Source organism: Acomys russatus, chromosome 22 (assembly GCF_903995435.1).
Source record: "Acomys russatus chromosome 22, mAcoRus1.1, whole genome shotgun sequence".
Taxonomy (NCBI): Eukaryota; Metazoa; Chordata; class Mammalia; order Rodentia; family Muridae; genus Acomys; species Acomys russatus.
This window is the reverse complement of record NC_067158.1, coordinates 25,827,220-25,848,958: the sequence shown is the minus strand read 5'-3', so window position 1 is coordinate 25,848,958 and position 21,739 is coordinate 25,827,220. Positions and strand designations below refer to the sequence as shown.

At 50.9% G+C, this 21,739-nt stretch overlaps 1 protein-coding gene across 1 annotated transcript in view; it reads left to right on the top strand.

Moving 5' to 3' along the window:
• Positions 1–339: 339 nt before the first annotated feature.
• The window catches only part of Zfyve28 (zinc finger FYVE-type containing 28), a 92,341-nt gene continuing 70,941 nt past the window's right edge, over positions 340–21,739 (top strand). The window contains exon 1 of the mRNA XM_051164893.1: positions 340–416. Coding sequence (XP_051020850.1) covers positions 378–416 — 39 coding nt within the window. The 5' untranslated portion in view covers positions 340–377. The remainder of the gene's footprint in view (positions 417–21,739) is intronic.

Sequence of the window (21,739 nt, the reverse complement as noted above, 5' to 3'; positions counted from 1 at the left end):
GCCCCACCCGCCACTCGCGGCGGGTCGGGGGCGTGCGACGCCTTCAGCGCATGTGCGACCGTGACCCGCGGAGGCGCGGGGTACCCGCAAGCCGTGAGACGCTGCGCGCCCTGTGCCCGCGCCTTTCCGCGCTCCCGCGCGCCCGCCCGCCCGCGGGTTTGGGTCGGCGGCGCGCCGCTCGCTGAGCATCCTTCCGGCCGCGCACCTGCCCCGCGCACCTGCAGCCAGCTGCTAAGCGCTCGGCGCTGCGCTCACGGTCGGCTTGCTCCGGTGGGTCCCGGCCCTGCCTGCGTGTCCTCTCCGTGCCGCAGCTGGGCCCGGGCGCAGCGCTGCGGAGGGCGAGGGCCGCCCGGAGCGCGGCCCGGGCCGGCGCGGCGATGATGAACAGGTTCCGAAAGTGGCTGTACAAACCCAAGGTGAGCGGCTCCAGCTGCGGACCATGTCCCGGCGTCGCGCTTTCCCCCCTCCAGTTCCTTTACCCTGAAGGATCCCTCTTTGATAAAGACAGACCTCATTTTCCTGGCCCTGTATGAGTCCCCTCTCTCCGTTTCCTGCGATGCCCCTTCCCTGCATTCCGCGACTTGGACACTCGTGTACCTGGCCAGTACAGACTGCTCTTTCCTAAATCCAGTACCAAACGGGGCGCTTTCTTTCGGGCCTGGGTGTACTATCATGTCCCCTCTCCCTCCTCGTCTCGGTACTGGATGCGTCCCAGCTCGCATCCAGCGGTCCCAGTCTGCATGCTCAGAAACCCTACTTCTCTTGGTTCTCTCCTGCCACACCGCAGATGCCCCTTCATCTTTCCTCTTCACAATAATTCTGGCCTAGGAGAGTGGGTCTTCACCCTTCCTTCGCACTTGTGAACCGATCTTCTCCTTACTCCCCTTTCTCCAATCCCTAGGCTTTGGTTAAACCCTTTCTTCCCGTATCTTTAGAGGGTCCTCAAGCCGTGGTCCGGTCCTCTGTCCCAAACCGGACTGATTGGACCCCGGTCCAGTTCGCACCCCTATCCTGGTCTGGTACCCGCCTGCACCCTTTTAGATCTAGGTCCAACGCCGGGTGAGGCTCCGGGAGCCTGCAGCTTCCGCGGACCGGAGGTGCGATTCACTAGCTCGCGCCTCCCTTAGCTACACCAGGTCGGGTCCCGGCGGCGCGCCGCGCCTCGGTAGCTGCGCCAGTCGCACTGCGGGCGCTGCGTCCCCGTCGCCTGCCTGGGGCTGGCGGCCGGAGCCGGACCCAGTGCGCTCTGCTCGCGACTGGGCGGTGCAAAGCTGGGATCCAGCGAAGGTCCGTGACACGCCCGCAGCATCCAAAACTATGTGCTGGGGGCCAACTGAGCCAGGGGAGGCCAGCGCTGGAGGTCTTCAACGGGTCACGACCTGGGTGGGGTCACTGCAAAGACTAAGGGCGGGAGGAGTGCAGCGGCTGCGTGCTGGTGTCTCTGAAGTCAGAGGCCTCTTTCTCATTGGCCCACCCAAGGAACTGACCCTTCCCCTGCTGTGACTAGCCACTTTTCTCGGTTTAGGGTTTCTGTCCCAGACTCCATGAATGGTTTCTCCGGGTGGGGTCTCTGTAAAATCATGTCTGCTGGTGCGAGCGTTCTGGAGACAGCTAGTCTATTTGGAAGACTGGCACTCGACGTTTGGGGGACTTCAAAGGATCATGGTTTTTGGCCACCGAGGTCGGGAAGTTTTTCCTTGGGTTGAAGAGTGTTGGGGTGAAGGCTTACAAAGCGTGGAGCCACTCTTGATAGGTCTTGGTCTGACCAGAAGCTATTCTGGATTCTTGTACGCTGGTGCAGCAGCGATTTGTGCTCCTGTCTTCCTTGCAGTGGGGCAAATATACTGGGGGTGGGGGAACTCTTTCGACTCCAGCGATGGGTGTGGTTTGAGCCTGCTTGCTTTTAGCCACGCCCTAGGCGTCTAGCCCTCTTTTTGCTGCAATCCCTTTAATGTGCTCAGTCCTGCCTGCTGTCGATTTGTGGGTCTGCCAGGGGCTGCAGCAGCTCTTGCACTGCATATCTGTACAAGGACTGTTTCCCCCCCCCCTCCCCGCCCCTTTGAGTGACTTTTTAGCACAAGGAAAACAAAACCAAACAACAACAAACCAAAATCAGTGATGAAAAAGTCATTGCGGGGGGGTGGGGTGGGGGGTGGGGTGGATTTTTCTTTTTCAATAACGAATGACAGGGGAGCAGATGGGACTGTTTCCATGCCAAGCTACATCCCTGTCTCTGAGAATGTTTGTGGGGTCTCTGGGGCCGCCAGGTGCCATTTCCAGCAGTGTGTTCTGTGACCCCTCCTAAGCTGTTGGAAGGGGAGGAGCAATGCTGATGTACCCATTGGTTATCACCCATAGCTGAATTCTCAGTGTCCTTCCCTTGAGGTTGTGCACCGAAGTTAAGGCTTGTGCCCGTAAAGTTCCCTGTTTAGCAGGCAGTTGCTTTCCAGGTGCAGACCATGGCGAGTTGAGAGCTGAGTTAGCGTCTTTGGGTGATTCATCCCGAAGCCGAGTCCTTTTTGAAAGTGGAGAGAGGTTAGATTTCCCCCACAGCTGTCCTGTCCCTCTTTGTCACCTCTCAGTAAGCTGTCTGACACTGTCCTTGACCTCTGGACTTGAGCCACATCACTGTCTCAGATGTCAGCTCTGGCCATGGCTGTCCTGGGAGCTGGCGCCCTGTGGTCAGTCTAATCGTGGGCCATTTCTGGTTGGAGATCTGTCATTGGATTTCAGCGTCTTGATTGAAGCTTTGGCTTGGGTTATGTCATCCTACTAGTTTTCTCTCTCTCTCTCTGTGTTTTTTTTGTTGTTTGTTTTTTTTGTTTGTTTGTTTTTTGTTTTTCGAGACAGGGTTTCTCTGTGTAGCCTTGGCCATCCTAGACTCACTTTGTAGACCAGGCTGGCCTCGAACTCACAGCGATCCGCCTGCCTCTGCCTCCCGAGTGCTGGGATTAAAGGCGTGCGCCACCATACCCGGCTTGTGTGTGTGTGTTTTAATTTCAAAGCAAATGTCATATTTTTGCCTCCAGTTATGAACTGAATTTATTTATTTATTCATTCATTCATTCATTCATATTACATCTCAATTGTTATCCCATCCCTTGCATCCTCCCATTCCTCCCTCCCTCCCACTTTCACCCTACTCCCCTCCCCCTATGGTTGTGACTTAGGACGACCTCCTCCCCCTGTATATGATCATAGGGTATAAAGTCTCTTCTTGGTAGCCTGCTATCCTTCCTCTGAGTGCCACCAGGCCTCTCCATCCAGGGGACGTGGTCAAATATGGGGCACCAGAGTTCATGTGAAAGTCAGTCCCCACTCTTCATGAACTGAATTTTTGTTTCTCCTTCCTGCTTCTTTGAACATATATTGGCACCGGTGAACACAGAGTTGGTCCTGAGACGATTCCGGGCTTGGAAGGGTCAAGTGCTGGCCTCTGGCATGTTTGGAGGAGCTTGCTGCTGACACCGGTTCTCCTTTTTACTTTCCTATTTAGATACAGGACTAAAACAACAGTTAAATGTAACTCCTGCTTTGGCTTAAAACTGAACACATACAGACCATGTTCATTGCATGTGGTAGAAATATTTTTGAAAAACATCATTATTCCTACAGTAGGAAAAAAGCAATGGGAAATGCCTAGATTGGGGTGTGGGGTGGGCATTTTCTCTGTGTAGCCTTGGCTGTCCTGGAATTCACTCTGTGGACCAGAGATCCACCTACCTCTGCCTCCCTGAGTGCTGGGATTAAAGGTGTGTGCCACCATGCTGGGCTTCCATTGATCTTTCTTTCTTTCTTTTTTGAGACAGGGTTTCTCTGTGTAGCCCTGGCTGTCCTGGACTCACTATGTAGACCAGGCCCGCCTCGAACTCACAGCCTGCCTCTGTGGGGGTGGGGGTAGGGGTAGGCGGGTGGGATGTTTTGTTTTGTTTTGCTTTGTTTTCCCTTGATGGAGAGCTATCACACTCCCATTATTTTGGCTATGGAGGCTGTGAGGGAAAGGCACGTAGGAAAGACTCAGAGGCTGTGCTGTCCACGATTTGCTTGTCCTTAGAGCTCTTTTGTGCAGGCTAAGACTTTCTCGGAGGAATGTATGCTTCAGAAAGGCGAGGCAGTTGGTATCCTCCTTTGAAACAAAGGTCTCCGCTTGATTTTTTTTTCTTTTTCTTCGCTATAGCTTTCTCTGGCTGACCTGGGTGGATATTGCTGGTTACCAGGAGACAGAGAGTTGGCATAAGAGGATGGGAACCCTTGGCAGACACCCTGCCTAAGCTGGGATTTCTTGGCTGCCATGGAGGTTATTGATGGGCACGGAAGACGCATTTGTATTTCCCGTTTTTGAGGGGGAATTGATTGGTGGGTGGGGTATCGGAGTGGTGGGTGTGGTGTCTACTCAGCCAGTCTCGGGGCTGCTGACCTGCATGCCCCTCCTTTGCTGTGGAGTGTTCCTTCACTGAGTGAAAGTTGAGATTCTGTTTGCAAACATTTAGGGTTCCTCACCAAGGAAGCCAGCAGGACTTGCTGGGTGCATTTACTTTTTCTTTTTGGTTTATTTTTATTTTTTATTTATTTTTTTAATTTATAAATTTGTTTTGTGCTTGGTTCTGTTTGTTTGTTTGTTTGTTTTGGCAGAGTTTCACTGTGTAGCCTTGGATGTCCTAGACTCTCTTTGTAGACCAGGCTGGCCTCGAACTCACAGTGATCTGTCTGGCTCTGCCTCTCGAGTGCTGGGATTACAGGCGTGCGCCACCACGCCGGCTTCTTTTTGGTTTTTTGAGACAGGGTCTCTCTGTGTAGCCCTGGCTGTCCTTGACCTGCTTTGTAGACCATGCTGGGCTCGAACTCACAGCGATCCACCTGCCTCTGCCTCCTGAGTGCTGGGATTAAAGGCGTGTGCCATCACGCCCAGCTGCATTTTCTTTTAAGGAGTTGCTTTGTTTGTTTATTTTTTATTGCACTTTTTTATTTGTTTGTCTTGTGTGCAGGGGTCTGTGCATGCCATGGTGCACTTGTGGAGGTCAAAGGACAACCTTCAGAACTTGGTTCTCCCTCCCATGTGGCACAGGGATAGAAGGCTTAGCACCTTTACCTGCTGAGCCATCTTGCCAGCTCTTTTTAATTAATTAATTAATTCTTTTGTGTGTGTGTGTGTATGTGTGTGTGTGTTTAGGTCAAAGATTGACCTTAAGTATCTTCTTTGATTGCTTTCTGCCTTATTTTTGGAGGGTGGGTTCCTCTCCCTTACTCTGTCCTTCCCCCTCCCATCCCCCTCCCCCTCTCTTTAGTCCCTCCTCCCCCCCAGACAAGGTTTCTATGTGTAGCTTTGGCTGTCCCGTACTCTCATGTAGACAAGGCTGGCCTTGAACTCACAGAGATCTCCTACTGCCTCTGCCTCCCAGAGTGCTGGGATTAAAGGCCGAGAACAGGTTTCTCGATGAACCTGGACATGCTGTTTTGACTAGACTTTCTACTCAGGGAGCCCTGGGAATCCTCCTGGACCCTCCTCCCAACACTGTGGGTCTAGAGGTATTCAGTGCCTGGCTTTTATGTGGTGCTAGGGAACCAAACTCAGGACTCGTGGTTGCACAGCAAACACTTTACCTACTGCCCTACCCTGTAGCCTCAATTGGCCAGGGTCCAGATCCGCAGCCAGGAGCCTTTCAAGTTCTCCTTCATATTCCAGCGCCCCACCACCACAGACTATCTTACTGGCTGCACATCATTGGCCAGGCCCCGCCCCCCATGTTCGTCCAAGGGTGTGTGGTACCTGGAAGCACAGTAGTGGGTGGGGCCATGTCTAGGGCTGGGGCAGGAGGGTAGTGGTTCCTATCCACTACCTTTCTAGAATCTTTCTTCAGACACACAGACTTGGGTGGGCTAGGGAGCTTAAAGTGGCTTCGTAGGCCTCCTCTATGTGGGGCTCTTAACAGGAAGCTAGTGTCACTTCCCAGGCTTTCCTGTGGTTTCTATCGTGGGGAGTGTGGGGCCTCACCATTCCTATTGTGAATCTGCAGGGCGAGGGAGGGGCAGCGTTGCGGGCAGGGCGGGGCGTTTGGTTTCTGTGGGACTTTGTCATCTCTCAGGCTCCCTTCCTCCCCGTCAGAGCGGCAGGCTTACTGGAAATGTGTGATATGGTTTCTGTTAAATGGGGAGTCATAGCTGGAAGTTGAAGCTCCACTTAATTGATATTTGGAGTTGGCATCCAGGAGGGCCACGTGTGCACACTGCCCCGCATTAAATGGGGCCAGCAGTTACTTTTCATTCACCCTTAAGAGGAGAGATGGTATGTGTGTAAGGTGATTTTAGTGCCTGCTTTAGCGCACTGAGAACCCCCAAGGATAGCAGCTAGGCTTCTCATAATAGTGCAGAAACGCACACTTAAGAGCCCATCAGCGAGGCACACTTCTGTCTTGTCGGAATCAACAGCAACACAGTGCAGGTGTGTTCTGTGCCCTTCAGAGCTGAATGGCAGTGAGCAGATCCCAGCTCAAGAGAAACAGATGAGTAGGCTTCTTTGAGTTTTAGGATTTTCCTCTCATTTTAAGTTGTCTTGAGTCTTTGCTCTGGCCATAGCTTCTGTGAAGCACTGGGTCCAGAGACAAGGCCCCAGGGGCCTGGGTGGGCATCCTTGCCATATCCCTCCTAGCTCTGTGCCTTAGTCTCCCTGGCTGTCAGGTGGGTGATAGACCCTGCCAGGCACAGTTGTTGGGAGCAAAGGCCCATGATGGTAGCTTAGCCACAACTATTGCCAATGACAATAGAACTCATGGTCAAGATAAGAGGGTGTGGCCTCATTGCAGGAGCCCTGGAAGCTTTGAGAGCCTTCAGCTGCTTCTTTGAGGGTCCTTGTGAGGATGAGAGAGTCTCCACAGGTACATACTGCCCCTGCCCTTTTTTTTTCTTGGTGCTGACAGCAGACCCTGGTGCAGGTTACAGCAGGGATCCTGAAGGACTCAGCCGTGGAGAGCTGTAGTACAGCAGGAGACCTACATTGCTCACCCCCTTTCCCAAGGGTGGAGATGCTGGCCGCCAAGTGCTTGCCCTGTCCAGACACTGTCTTCCTGTTGTTGGGACGGTTAAGACCAAATGGCAGACATCACAGCAGCAAAGGGCCATCTGGTCAAGCCTAGCCCCAAGTCTCTCAAGCCATCCTCCCATGCTTTGTGTCCCCTGCTTGGTGGCTGGAGGCTCAGGATCCAGTGTAGGACCCCAGAGCCACAGGATGGTAGGTCTTGAGGGGGAAGGAGCCCGGACTAAGTGATAGTTTGGGACTTACCCTCTTTCCATTTGACCAGGCTGTGGTTGGCCATGCTAGGTAGGTGGGGGAAACAGACGTCTTGATTAAATACAGAGGTTTGGGGTTGGTTTGCTTATTTGTTTTATCACTTAGACTATCCCAGTGGACTTCAGTTTTACAAATGATGTCTTGGAAAGGACAAGTGAGCCTCACGCAGGCGCACAGCACGAAAAGGCAGAGCCGGGGCCTGTCAAACCTCAGAGCTGAAACAGAAACCGTCCTGTCCCTTGCATGTCAGCGAAGGCCCATTTTCTGCAGGAAGGAAGTGTGGCTGTTGTCAGCTTTTAAATGGGTCCCATTTGGTGAGACAATTACTTTTGTACTTTCCACAGTTGGGCTGCAAAGAAACTTAGATATTGATGGGCAATTCAAGTGTTTGAAGGGAAAAGACAAAAATGAATAGATTTTTTTTCCTCCTAAGTGATCTGAATAGATTAAGGAGAAATAGAATAGAACATTTTCTATTATGGTAATTTATGTAGAGCAGTTGGATAAGATGAATGGATGGTTTCCCCCTTACCTTATTTGAAGCTCTCCTGATTCTCATTGTTTCCATGCTGGGTGGAGGTCCTCCCAGCTCCATGTGGCCAGCACTGTGCCTCTGCCACCACGGTGACTTTCTGCAGCTCAGCCCTGCTCCCTGTGCCGACCAGACAGGGTGGTACACTGGCTTCCCAGGGAGATAGGAGGCAGTAGTCGTCAGTGTCTGAGACTGTTCCAGCTATTTTTAGGAATATTATGACTAAAAAACCATCTATGAACGTTATCAACTACATAAATGTCAGTTAGGCGCTTATGAAAAGTACATCCCTATTCTTAGAGGTGTTATGAACAGTAACTAGCCAAAAGGTAGGGACAGCCCAAGTGTCTGTCAGCGGATGAGTGTGGGTCCCTGGGATTGAACTCAGGTCATCGGGGTTGGTGACAAAACACCTTTACTCATTTGGCCCTGTAGCACTTTTTGAGATTAATAGATAATCAGGGAAAAGGTGTTCAGGGTCTTGGTCTTGAGGTGCTTGCTCTTCTGATTTCACAGTTGATGCCTCTGCTCATCTGGGAATGATCCCTGCCATCCCTGCTGGTGGGGTCACCTGGAGGGCAACTTTGAGGAGGATTCCTTCATCCCAGCTTATCCCTTCTTTCTGCTTGGGCAGCTGTGGGCCCTCACCTGGGGCTTCTTAAAGACACAAGTGGAGGGGTGGCGGTGTGCCTTAATTCCATCAAATCTCTATAACCACACACATAAGTAGCTTAGCGCTATTGCAGTTTGTCAGGGAGTAGGGTGGCACTAGAGGATGCTAGCCCCATGGGAAATTTGGGAGTCATGTGGGCCTGATCCTGAGGGAGGGGGCAAGCTCCAGACAGGTGACCCTTCAGCTGGGATAGTGGAAAGACAGGCAGCAGTAGGCAGAATGAAGGCGAGGGCCTCAAGATCCTCACTGCAAGGTACACCTGAGATGCAGGTGGGTCTGGCCAAATTGCTGTCTGTGTCTGGAGCACTGGGCATAAGGCAGGCACCACAAGGGAGTCAGTTCTGCTTTGGGAGATCACTCTAGGCTTGCTGGGGAAAGGAGCAGGACTGACGCTGGGGAAGGTGACTTCAGTATGAGGACAGCTGGTGGCTCATGATGGAAAGAAACGATGGGCTAGGAGTCTGGACAAGGGTCGATGGGGCCTAGATGGGAAGAGGAGAGTTAGGGGTGTTGGTTTTCTGTTTGTTTGTTGGTTTGGTTTTTTTTTTTTCCCGAGACAGGGTTTCTCTGTGTAGCCTTGGCTGTCCTGAACTTGTTTTGTAGATCAGGCTAGCCTTGAACTCACATCGATCCTTCTGCCTCTGCCTCTCCGAGTGCTGGGATTACAGGCGTGGTCCACTACACCCGGCTAGGGGTAATGTTTGTAGAATGGGAAGCCAGTGGGGCCAGAAGGCTACCATCTGTCCAGTGTCAAAGCAAGAACAGACTGCTCTGTTTTTTTCCTGGGTTGGAAAATGTGTGTGTGTGTGTGTGTGTGTGTGTGTGTGTGTGTGTGTGTGTAGGACAAGAGTTGGAATTTGGACTGGCATGTTTGAAGGTCCAGGCAACGGCTCTAAGAGGAGGGTAAATAAATAAATAAATAAATAAAAAGAATAGACTTGGTTTCTGACCCTGGGGTAGCTATCGCGATGGATAGCCACACCTAATTGTTTGGAAAGGTGAGGAACAGCACAGGACAGGTTCTAAGGACTGAGCTGGCAAGAGAGAAGGTTAGTCCTCTAGATCCGGGAGTAAGTCCCAGCTAAAGCCCTAGGCTGGTGACATGGTCGGGCAAGGGGGCAGAGGTTTCTGTGGGAGCCTCAGCAGGGCAGCATGTCCAGAGGGTGAAGCTTCAGCTGGGCGGAACAGTTCACTAGGCCTCGCAGGTCCAGGGAGGCCTGCACCCCGCTGTGGAGCTGTACCCCCAAGCACTTGGAGAATTTGGGTACCCAAGAAAAGATGGCATTGCACATCCCAGGTTCAGCATGTAAATCACATAGCACAGCAACCCCTGTGATGGCACTCATAGAGTCAGTCAGTCCTCACTGGGTGAGGGGCTGTTAGTCACTTCTATGTGTGTATGCAGAGATACCCTGGGAAGCACTTGGAGGCTAGGGTTGGGAAGCCCCTTCAAATGTCTCAAATGGGATTTCAGGAGAGAGAACAGAGTGGAGGAGGAGGCATTTTCTCGTGGCTGGTTTTTCATTATTTTATTTTTTGAGGTGAATGATGGAGTTTGGCAAGCCCAAGTCCCAGATGAGTGAGTGGTACCAAACAGGTCCGTCAGTGGGATTGTGGGTAAGCAGCAGCTGTTTCCTAAAGAGACAAGGCTTATGTGGCTTACGGTTTTGGAGGTTTAAGTCTGTTGGTTAGTTTTTGTCAGCTGGACACAAGCTAGGGTCATCTGGGAAGAAGAAGGACCCTCAAGTGAGAAAATGTCCCCATCAGATTTGGGTTGTGGGCAGACTTGTGAGGGGTTTTCTTGTGAGAGGGCCTAGCCTATTGTGGGCAGTGTCACCCTGGGCAGATGGTCCTGGGTTGTAGAAGAAAGCAAGCTGAGTGAGCCATCAAGCAGCATTTCTCCACGGTTCTGTTTCAGTTCTTGCCTTGAGTTCCTGCTTTAACTTCCCTAAATGATGGACTACAAGCTGTCAGATGAAATAAACTCTTTTTTCCCCAAAGTGCTTTTGATCATGGTGGTATTACAGCAACAGAAAATACGGTAGAAACAAGTTCAACATCTGATGACTCCCAGTGTTTGGGCCTCTGGTGAGAGTTGTGGATGACAGGCACTTTATGGTGTGTGTGTGTGTGTGTGTGTGTGTGTGTGTGTGTGTGTGTGTGTGTGTGTGTGTGTGTGTGTTCATTGCCAAACATGAAATGAGAGTGGCTACAGTCCTGTGGCGGTACCAATGACTTAAGGACCTCCCACCAAGCTCCACCTCTTAAAGGTGCCATCTCCCAATAGCACCATTCTGTAGACCACATTTTCAGTTGCTGTGGATGCTGGGGGGCGCATTTCTCATACCTAAGCCACTACACCACAGAACACAGAAGTCTAAGGGTCTAGAGGGAAAAACTAGGCTGGTAAAAGGTTATTTCCTCCTGGTTTAATAGCTGAAAGACTGAAGGCCCAGAAGTCTGTGGATAAGATCTTTTAGGGCTGGAGGAGCAAACAGAGTCCTAGTCTCAGCTAAGCCGTAGTTTCAAAGACAAGTGGAATGGAAGACAGTTTTAGATGAAGACAAAAAGTAGCCACCCCCAAATCTTCACTGAAAAAGTGCTGGAAAAGAGTCTGTAAAAGAAATCAAAGTCAGAAGGAAAGAGTGGGAGGCAAGAAGAGCTGGTGGGCAGGGATGCCTGAGTACGTGTGGGCACAGCTGAATAGCAGTTGCTGAGTGGAATGCCCGGGGGGGGGGGCGGGGGGGAGGGCCTGTGCCTCTCAGGAGTGAGGTGAAGACCTGCATGGGTTTGAGCGGGTGTGGGATGTCTAAGACGCCTGACTGCAGACCAAGGTTTCATTGTATGAATTAATGCAGAGCAAAGGCTGGGATATAATAGGTGCCGACCTGGAAACTTCTGAAGAGGAGAGGGAGATGAGAGCAGGAAGATGCCATCAGCTAAAGCAGGCGAGGAGGGGCCAGGGCAGCAAATCAGAGCCCGGTGGTGACTCGGAAGGGGCAGCAGTACTGTGAAGTAACCACACACGGATTGGCTGTTGTGGTAGATGGTGAGCAAAACCAAGCCCACCTGGCCAGACTTCTGGATGATGTTCAAAAATCCTCCAGTGAGCTGTCGGCTGCAGATGACCCCAGGGATCTACAGAGTGGTGGGAAGAGAAGAAATTGCTTGTCATTTTTCAAAGCAAGGGAGTGAGTCTATGTTAGCATTGGCAAGCTGCCTGTCTGCTACAGCCTGGAGGCCTGGGCACGCATGCTCACACATCTGTGTGTGTGTGTGTGTGTGTGTGTGTGTGTGTGTGTGTAGTGGTGTCACTGGCCTTCTGGGGGAGCTGGCTCTGAGAGGGAGGTTGGCCTGTAGGACATTTACTGAAGCCTTTTAGAAGGAGGAGAAAGAAGCAAGACTGGGCATAGGGAAAGCTGGGCTGCAGTGCAGGCGGCCTCAGGTGACCCCGTACGCCCAGAAGTTGGGATGGCTCTTCAGGGTAGCCTCCAGCTGGACCAGGTTTCTCTACCTCTGATCAGCAGGTTGCAGATGGGGTCGCATTCAGGGACCTTTCCCTAACTGGGGATGGGTTGGGGTTTTTGGCTACAACACTATAAGCTCCTGGGAACAAGGTCTTTGGTGTAGCTACGCTCTGCACAAGCATGCTATTTCAGGGTTGCCTGTCTTTGTCACTGTTGGAATGCTTCTCACTGATACTGACCTCACTGCCTCTTGCATCAGCTGGAGGCTTCTGGAAAGGCCCACTGACCTGACACCCAGCAGATGGTTATCAGATCAACACTTCAACACTGCCAGTCAGGAGTAAGCGTTCCTCCTAGTTTAAGTCTGTGTGTGTTTGGAGAGAGACAGACACGTCTTGGTGGCTACTCTGTACCCAGACCTGACTCCTGAAACGACTGGAAGACTTTTTGCTCTATTGGGTGTGTTGTGTTAAGTTATTTTGTGGTCTTGATAACTTTAGGCTTTTGTCTCAGCATTGTGTGGAGGCATCAGGAGTAGCTACGCTTTCCAAGGCTGACAGCTGGCCTTAGCTGTGCAGGTCTCTTTCCTAGCTCTGGATATAAACCCAAGGAGACTGTAATTGCTGTTAGAAGGCTTCTGGCCAAATGGCTAAGCCACGGTTTGGGTTCTGTGGAAGACAAATGAGAGAAGCCAATATTCAGTGCAGGGGTCCAGGAACTGTCAGATCCCTTGTGCTTTGAACCAAGCACAGGGGCTCTCAGAAGACCCAAGGGCCCCCTGCGAGCAGGCAGCTTTTTTTTTTTTTTAAGTGTTTTGAAGCTGGGCGTGGTGGCGCACACCTTTAATCCCAGCACCTGGTAGGCAGAGGCAGGCAGATCGCTGTGAGTTCAAGGCCAGCCTGGTTTACAAAGTGAGTCCAGGATGGCCAAGGCTACACAGAGAAACCCTGTCTCGAAAAACCAAAAAAAAAAAAAAAAAAAAAAAAAAAGTTTTGAGACCGGGTTTCTCTGTGTGTCACTCTGGTGTCCTGGAATCACTCTGTAGACCAGGCTGGCCTCGAACTCCCAGAGATCCACCTGCCTCTGCCTCTCAGAGTGCTGGAATTTAAAGCAGCTTTGCTTTAAAGGTGTTTTCTGAGTCTCATCAGCCAGGGCTCTGAGCTGGGCAGATTGGGACCAGGTTGGGTGAGTCAGGTTTGACCCCTTAAAGGACACTGGTCTCTCTGACTCCCATATTCTTGGGTGTGCTTCTGGCTACTAGAGAGGCTCTGGGTGGTTTCCCAATAGTGGGGATGGTAAGGCTGGGAATCTCTAGTCTTTTGTGGGCAGTCCCTACAAAACCTTTCCCATGTGGCCCGCAAGCCAAGGCAGGCCAGGGCTCCTACAGCGCTTGGCTGGCTGATATGATCTGCCCACTCTCCACGTCGCGTGCTTGCTTGCTTGTCTTCTTGTGGCCAGTTTGCAATAGACCCATGGATTCCTTTATAGGATGGTGACAAAGTGGCTATCTTTCTGGTGAGCAGCTCTGGCAAGAACGTCGTTTTGTTATCCGGGCATGCCTTTAATCCCAGCACTTGGGAGGCAGAGGTAGGAGGATCGCTGTGAGTTCAAGGCCAGCCTGGTCCACAAAGTGAGTCCAGGACAGCCAAGGCTACACAGAGAAACCCTGTCTCGAAAAACAAAACAAACAAACAAACAAAAAACCCCAAACAAACAAGAACTTCGTTTGTTGTATTTTTCCCTCAGTTGTAGGTTCATGTTCTCACAGACAGCTCCACAGCATCTGCCCACCCAGAAGCTGCAGCGTAGGCACACAGAAAAGCTGGGCCAGGGCCCTGTGTGATGCTGGAGAGCAAGGACCCAGCCAAACTTGTAGACCCTGGCTTAGCGAGACTAAACTTAACATTTCTAAGCCAAGCCCTTGGGCGACCCACCCTGGAGCTCGCTGGAGTGCTTGGCAAGGAGTCTCCAGCCATCTGCAGTGATGCCGTGAGAAGAACTCACAGAGTAGTTGCTGAGCTGCCTCTTTGACACAGGAGTGACCAGGTCATTTTAGGCACCCAAAAGTCACATATGGGTATAGCAGGTTCCTCCCCCTTTGTCAGGTAGAAGATTTTAACCCTCAAGTGGCCTGCACAGTTGGGAACTCTGCCCATTTGTCTCTTGTAAGTAAAGCCATTGTGGACAGACAGCCATCTTTGGAAATGAGTGGCACAGTCAAGTGGTTTTCACAAAATGTTTGATATTGTGTCTGAATTCCTCTCTTAATCTTTTAAAATCTAGAAGACAGGGGCCACAGGGTGTGGTGGCGCATGTCTTTAATCCCAGCACTTGAGAGGCAGAGGCAGGCTGGATTTCTGTGAGTTCCAGGCCAGCCTGGTTTACAAAGCGAGCCCAGGACAGCCACACAGAGAAACCCTGTCTTGAAAAACCAAACCAGGCCAAACAAAAATCTAGAAGGCAGAAAGCACGGAACTTGAGTTACCCTTAAGTGTTTTTGTTTGTATCATATATGTAATAAGTGGAGGCTCCAGGTCAGAGCTGGAGTGATCATATGAGTGAAGAGTGCAGTTTCAAGCTGACTAGGGAGTGCTGGACTCTTCCCAGCTCTGCACAGATGGTGTTTCACACTGGGAGGCCACATAATTTCATCCACTTCTTGGAAGGAGGATAGCTTTTCACAGCCGAGTGACGTTGTAATGTTCATGGGAAAGTTAACCGTTAAGGTTGGCTGGGCATATCCTTGGCACTGGGTGTCTGCCACCATGAGGAGTGCTGTGTGGCCTGAAGAGCAGAGAACGGTTTGCGCACACCCCTGGTGCCTTGGTGGTGACACTGTGGTGAGGACACTGACTCAATCTCTGTGCTGTGTGGTGACCATTCACATGACAGGAGCTCCCATGTACCCAGAACCCAAGGCCCCTGCCCTGGGGCTGTGAGCTGGTTTACAAGCATTCTCCTTTGTTAGGAGATGTGGTGTCTTTAGGATGTCACGTGCACAGAGCCAGAGCTATCATATCAAATGGCTCCTGACTTCTCACACCCACCTCGTGTAAGAGACTCAGTGGTATGAGGCATCCTGGGATCACCACTGAGCCCACCCCTGCCCTTGCCCTGGTTGTGTCTAGTCCTTTGGACCAGTGACTGGAGAGCCTGGGACCTCATTCTGCTGGGGTTTGTGGAGGGTTAGTGCAGCACTGCAGCTGCCACTGGGATCACAGTGGTCCTCGGATGCCCCCGTCCTACTCCCTGGAGCATGTGACTGTATCACACTGTGTGGAAGGTGAACTAAAGGGAGTATGGCTGCTGGCCAGGTTGTCCCTAGGTTAGTGAGATTGCCCCAGTTATGTGGGAAGGTTCTGCAACTACAAGTGTCTGTTGGTAGGCGAGTGAAATGGGAACAGAAGGAAGGAGGGAGGGGGCCAGAGGGAGCTGGGACAGTGGAAGGCCAGAGAGGCACTGTTGCCTGTGGTGGGTGGGCCTGGAGGCTGGCGTGTGCAGTACCCAGATCTGGGGACATGAGAAAGCCTAAGGATGCCTTGCTGCGCTCATGGAAACACCGAGAAGTTAAGCTCCGCTGTTTTAAAGCACAAAGTTTGCAGCAGCTGATTAACAGTAGCTGCTGGAGCTAGCACCATCTCTCCTGGGATACACTAGGGTTCAAGAGTTCATGAGGTCCTGCGCAGGACAGTAAGAACTCAGACGCACCAGGTGTCCCTCAGGGTATGGCTGATGGACTATGGAGTGTCCACCTGGGGCAGGGCTGTGGTGTGAGTCACAGTGGAACAGGGTGTGAACAAGTCTCAGCAGCATTGTGGTAAGTGCAAAACGCCAGCCTCAAAATATCACATATGCACGACATCCTTTTTATAGAGCTAAAAACAACCAAAAATACATTTTAGGATGACATATGGCAACAACCAAGCTGTCTGGAGGGGCCACAAGAGCTGGGCGCAGGTGAAGGTCGCACTGTAGGGAGGGGGGCAGGGTGCGTGAGGGCGGGTGGACATGGCTGAGCAGGCTCCATCAGTGTGTTGGCTGAGGGGCTCACGGGCCCCTGGTCTGAGATAACCTTTGCAGCCTTTACCTTTTTTTTTTTTTTTTGCAGAGCCAAAAAAGAGTGTCTTCAGCCTATATAGCCTTCCTTCTAGGGAGTTCCCAAGCCAGGGCTTTAAAAATTGTTGTAACACTGTGAGAAATAGCAAGCTCTTTGGAGAGTAAAATTATCTTTAGTTAGCCAGAGGCACAAGTGTTTTGACTGATGACCAGCTGTGCAGAGGTGACCAGATAGTCCAGGTTCCTCCAGAACCCGCATGTCCAAGTAACTATGGGAACCCCTAGGTTCTGTGCTGAGAACCTGTGTGGGCCTCTGGGTGGCCTGAACTGAGTTGCAGGGGAGGCCTTCAGGTGCCCAGAATTACAGGGACTCCCGGTCTCTGCAGATGAGAGATAACTGACTGGCTGTAATCAATGAGACGTCTTTGGTGGTGAGAAAGGCACAGCCTGTGGTCCTTTTAGGGGCAGCTCTGTAAATCTGCTTCCTTCCAAGAGAGAAGCAGAAGAGCCTTTCGGCTGAATATAGAAGGGCTCCTTTCTCGGAACGCCAGGATCGATCTAGTGGGCTCGTTAATCTACATTTTGCGAGTTCTTCCAGCCGAGGTGTGTGATGCATGACTCTTATCTCTCTGGCAGGTCAAAGCACCAGTGACGTCAGTTTAAATACTGGGTACGGGAGAATGCCAGGTGGGTGTTTTGACAACGTAATTAAAGGAGACCTAAAGTTGGTCCCATCAATAACATTTCCCGGTGATGGGAGGAGTTCAGGGAAGTGAGGAAAGGCTATAAATGATGCACCATGAGCTGCAAATTTTAGTTGCATGAAAATAATTTTAGGTGACATGTGATGTGCACATTTGTAGTTCCAGGTCACTGGGAGGCTGAGGCAGGTGGAGCTCCGATTTGAGGCTGGCTTGGACTAAGCAAGGTCCTATGTCAAAAATATTCTCCTTTTAGATGCATAAGCCAGGAAGACACAGAAAGATGGTCTTATTAAGAGCCCAAAATTCGGGGCTGGAGAGATGGCTGCTCTTCTAGAAGGTTGAATTCTCAGCACCCACATGCCTGCTCACAACTATCTGTAACCACTCCAGTTCCAAAGGATCTAGTGCCCTCTTCTGGCCTCTACAGGCACTGCATGCGAATGGTGCCCAGCGATACATGCAGGCAAAGAAAGCACTCATACACTGTAGAGGATGAATCTGTCTTGACCAGCTTTGTAAACAGTGGAACTAAACGGCCTCTTTCCTAAATAGTCACACCTATTGTACACATGGATTAAAAGGGAGAATGATGTAACCACCTGCGAGCATCTTGTCTGTTTCCTACCCCTTGGTCTGTTTATGCTGTATCATGGAGAGCTACTGGATTTTTGATGAGGCTGGAAAGTGATTGCCTGTGCTGCTTATTTATGGGGAAGGCTGAGGGCATTGAGGGCTCTTTCAGTTGGGCCGTATAGGAGGCAGCTTCTCCCGGCCGCAGCTTTCCTCTCCAGGACTTCATTTTTTTAAAGCAAAATTTAGAGCTTGAGAGTTGGCTCAGTGCTTGAAAGCACTTGATGTTCTTGCAGGACTGAGGTTAGATTCCTCTTACCCACACAGGGCAGCTCATAGCAACCTGCAACTCTAGCTCCAGAGGATCAGATGCACTGTCTGTGGGCTATGTGGACACCCGTACACACGTGGCATGCAGTCACACAGATACATGTAACACATAAATAAAAATAAAATAAGTCTTTAAAAACTAAAATTGAGAGGGCTGGAGAGATGGCTCAGTGGTTAAGAGCACTACTGTCTGCTTTTCCAGAGGTTCTGAGTTCAATTCCCAGCAACCACATGGTGACTCACAGCCAATTATACTGGGATCTGATGCCCTCTTTTGGCATGCAGGTGCACATGAAGATAAAGCACTCATATACATAAAAAATAAAAATAAATCTAAAAAAAAATTTAAAAGTAAAATTCAGATAACATTGAATTTACTTCTTCTTCTTCTTTTTTTTTTTAATCTTCTCTCCTTCCTTCTTCTCCTCCTTCTTTCTTCTTCTGTGCTAGGAGTTAGAGCTGGGTGTTATGCACTCTGGCAAGTGTCCTACCACTGCGCTGTGCACCAGCCTCAAATTAATCTTTTTACAGTGAACAATTTAAGGGTTTAGTACAGTCTCAACATGTAGCTGCCCCCCTTTACCTAATTCGCATATTTCGTCACCCCAAAAGGAAGCTTTGTACTGGTCACACAGCGTCTCTAACACTGACCCTTTCTGAGCCCCCAGTAGCCATGTTTTCTAGGGAGCTGCAGTGTGAGGGGCTGTGAGGAGCAGTTAGAAAGATGAGGCTAGTGTGTGATGACTTTATCACAGGGCCAGAGGTGAGCCGCCCCCGACAGCAGGGAACAGGACCACGTGCTGTGTCCCACCTGACCCACAAGTGTCAGGAGCCACTTGGTGACTTTGACCAGGGCTTGGTCTGTCTGTGCCTCCATTTCCCACCCCATCAGGGATGCTTGCTTCAGCATCTCTGACCATAAATAGATGCCCAGGGAACCCAGCCAAGTGTACAGATCTGCTGTTACTTCCAGAAATGTGAAGTGTCGTGATAGAAAATAGAACCCAACGCTGAATAAAAAAACACGCTGTTTCTCTATAAACAACTTAAAGACATAACACACTTGAAAGTCCTTAGTTACAGTGGGAGGACTGTTCCTTCCACTGAGATTTGGACAAACGTTGGGGAAACATCACACCACCCGAAGGAGGAGAAAATGCTGAAAGTTTGCACATCTTGAGCTTGCTGGGAGAGCTGAGGTCACGGGGCAGGGCAGATCATTGGGTGCAAAAACCAGCTCTTAAAATTGGCCCCTGAAATTCCAAACTCTAGTTCCCTGCCCTTGAAATATGCAATATGACTTTTTTTCTTTTAGTTTTTGAGACAAGGTTTCTCTATGTAGCTCTGGCTGTCCTGGAACCAGTTCTGTAGACCAGGCTGGCCTAGGACTCAGATCCACTTGCCTCGGCCTCCTGAGTGCTGGGATTAAAGGTGGGCACCACCACCACCTGGTGCAGTATGACTTTTAGGTCTGACTTTATCATTCTGTGGCTTGGTACCTCCTCTTGGCCATCTAGTTGGTCTGGCCCAGGATCCCTTAGGAACTGGCACTCTCTACAGCAGGTGGTAGAATCAGAGAGAGGAAGCATGCTGGGGTGCTGCTCAGGGAGGAGGGAGTACAGTAGAGGCATACAGGAGAACACCAGTACCTGACCGTCACTTAGCTGACAGCCACCGAGCAAGGGAGCCTCACAGGTGCCACACCCGCTGCTTCATTCTGCCAGCTACCTGGGTGAGCCCGGAAGCGATTGCTATTCAGAGATTTATTTCTCTTCGTAGACTCTCACAGAGCAGGGGACATGAGCCTGCGGTACGCGGCGTCCGACCCACGGAGCCATGCTCTAATAAATGGGTCATTCCAAGCAGCAAGGTGTGTGGCAATTTGTTATTTGGCACACCCACACAAACACATACACACAAATAGATATCCAGGATGACAGATTGATGGCAGACTTGAGTTGTCCTGGGGGAACCTGGGCAGAAAAGAGAGAGGAGCAGTTGCCATAAAAGTGTGTGTGTGGGAACATAAGCTTGCGGGGGGGGGTTCCATTTCTGTATTTGTTGCTTTTCTCCTGGTGGTCGCTTGCCACTTGAAACTGTTGAGCGGAGACAGGATCTGTTTCGGGACATGGTCCCATGTGGTTGGGTATGATTTCATGGCGGCAGAAGGGTGTGATGGAGGAGGCTGTTTACCTCAGGATGAGCAGCAGAAACACGTAAGAAGGCACTGGGACTAGGTAGGGTTTAAAAGGTGTGACCTCAGAGGTCTATTTCCCCACCTCCTTAAAGGTTCTAGAATCTCCCAGAATATCATCATCAGCTTGGAACCAAATGTATACAATGAGCCCATGGTGTCATTTCCTATCCAAACCTTATTAGAGTCTTTTCTGCCCACCTTGCCTGCCTCCTTTTCTTTCTTTTGACAGTATCTAGTGGCCAGTTCTGTAGCCCAGCCAGCAGGGGCCCCAGGAGTCTATAGCCACAGAGGCCAAAGCATGCTAGGCTGGCCTTGAATCCACTCTGTAGCAAAGGGTGATCTTAAACTTCTGATCTACCGCCACCTCCCCGTGCCGGGATTGCAGGCACACACTGTCTATCCTGGCTTATGGGGTGCGGGGCCTTGTGTATCATAGGCAAGCAATCTACATCCCCAGCACTCCACAGCAGGCTCCTAAACACCTGGGCTTGCCTGTTTAATTGTGGAGTCCTTGGGAGCATAGTGTTCAAGGGAGAGACAGGGTCAATGTAGAAGGTTTTTACCACTGTGTGAAGTCATTAAAGTCGACAAGCCCATAGGGACAAAAAGCACAGAGGTTACAAAGGGTTGGGGTGGGGACAGGTAGTCGAGGAGTCAGTTTAATGAAACCGGTTCATTTTAGGGTGGAGACAGATTTTCGGGGGGTGGGGGGCGGGGGTGTTAGACAACTTTGTGAACTGTTTAGGGGCCAGGTCTTGTTATGTGCATTCACTGCTATGAAAAAAGAGGTTGAACTAAGTGAAAATTGGCCCTAAGACAAAGACAATAACTATTTCTGAGTTTGTAACACCTGTAGAAGTTGCATGTGTGACCGCAATGGCCTGGAGCAGGAGGAAGTGCCTAGTAACATCCTTGTGGCCTTGCCTACTTTGAGGACTGAGTACAAGTCTTTCAAAGAGAATATGACAGAAAGCACACTTTTATCTCCATCCAGCCTCCATCCCGGGGGGCACCCACAGAGCATGGCAATGCAGGATGGATTTGGACATGGGCTGAGGGAGCACAGGGTGGTTTAAACCTCAGAGCAGCTGAGGTCAAAGCAGAGAGCTGCAGCCAAGCTGTCAGTGGGAGGGGGTGGAACTTGGTGATGGACAGAGTGGGGGAGGAGGAGGGACAGAGACCGGCTGGGGCAGAGGAGAGCGGAGTTGTCCATGGGGTGGGTATGGTCTCTCAGTGGTTTTTTGGGTCATGGCTGTGTGGGGTCATGGGGTGGCACTGAGCACATGTTGATGGCCTGAAGTTTGCTCCCCGCTCTGGGACAGCCTTCCTGTATGAAGTGACCCCAAGCTGTGAAGGACTCTGCTGGAGAACACACTTCTTGTGTGAGGGGAAAGAACCAGCCCCAAGGCCTGTTCGCTGAGGCTCTCTCTTCCGGGGAGTCCTAAGCTAATGCAGTCTGGGGTTGGGCCTGATCTCTTCCAGAAAGAAAACCTCCCTTATTTATGACTTTCTGCTTGCTTACCTTTACCTTCAGAATTTATTTTAAGAAGACTTTCCTGGCTGAAGAGGTGGCTTAGAGGTTAAGAACACTCACTGCCTGCTCTTCCCAAGGTCCTGAGTTCAAGTCCCAGCAACCACATGGTGGCTCACGACCATCTATAATGAGAGCTGGGTGCCCTCTTCTGGACTGCCAGCACATATGCATTGTACACATAATAAAAATTAATTAAAAAAAAAAAAGACTTTCCTTTCTCTTCAGAGGGGTAGAGTACTTGCCTAGTGTGTATGGGGTCCTGGATTCAAATCAAGCACCACACACAAACAAAGGTGAAAGGCACCCACAGCTGTGCCCTGAGGCAGCTGCTGCCTGCTCTCTGCATCTGGCAACAGAGAGTTGTTTGGAGTCTGGTGCTGACTCTCCCTTC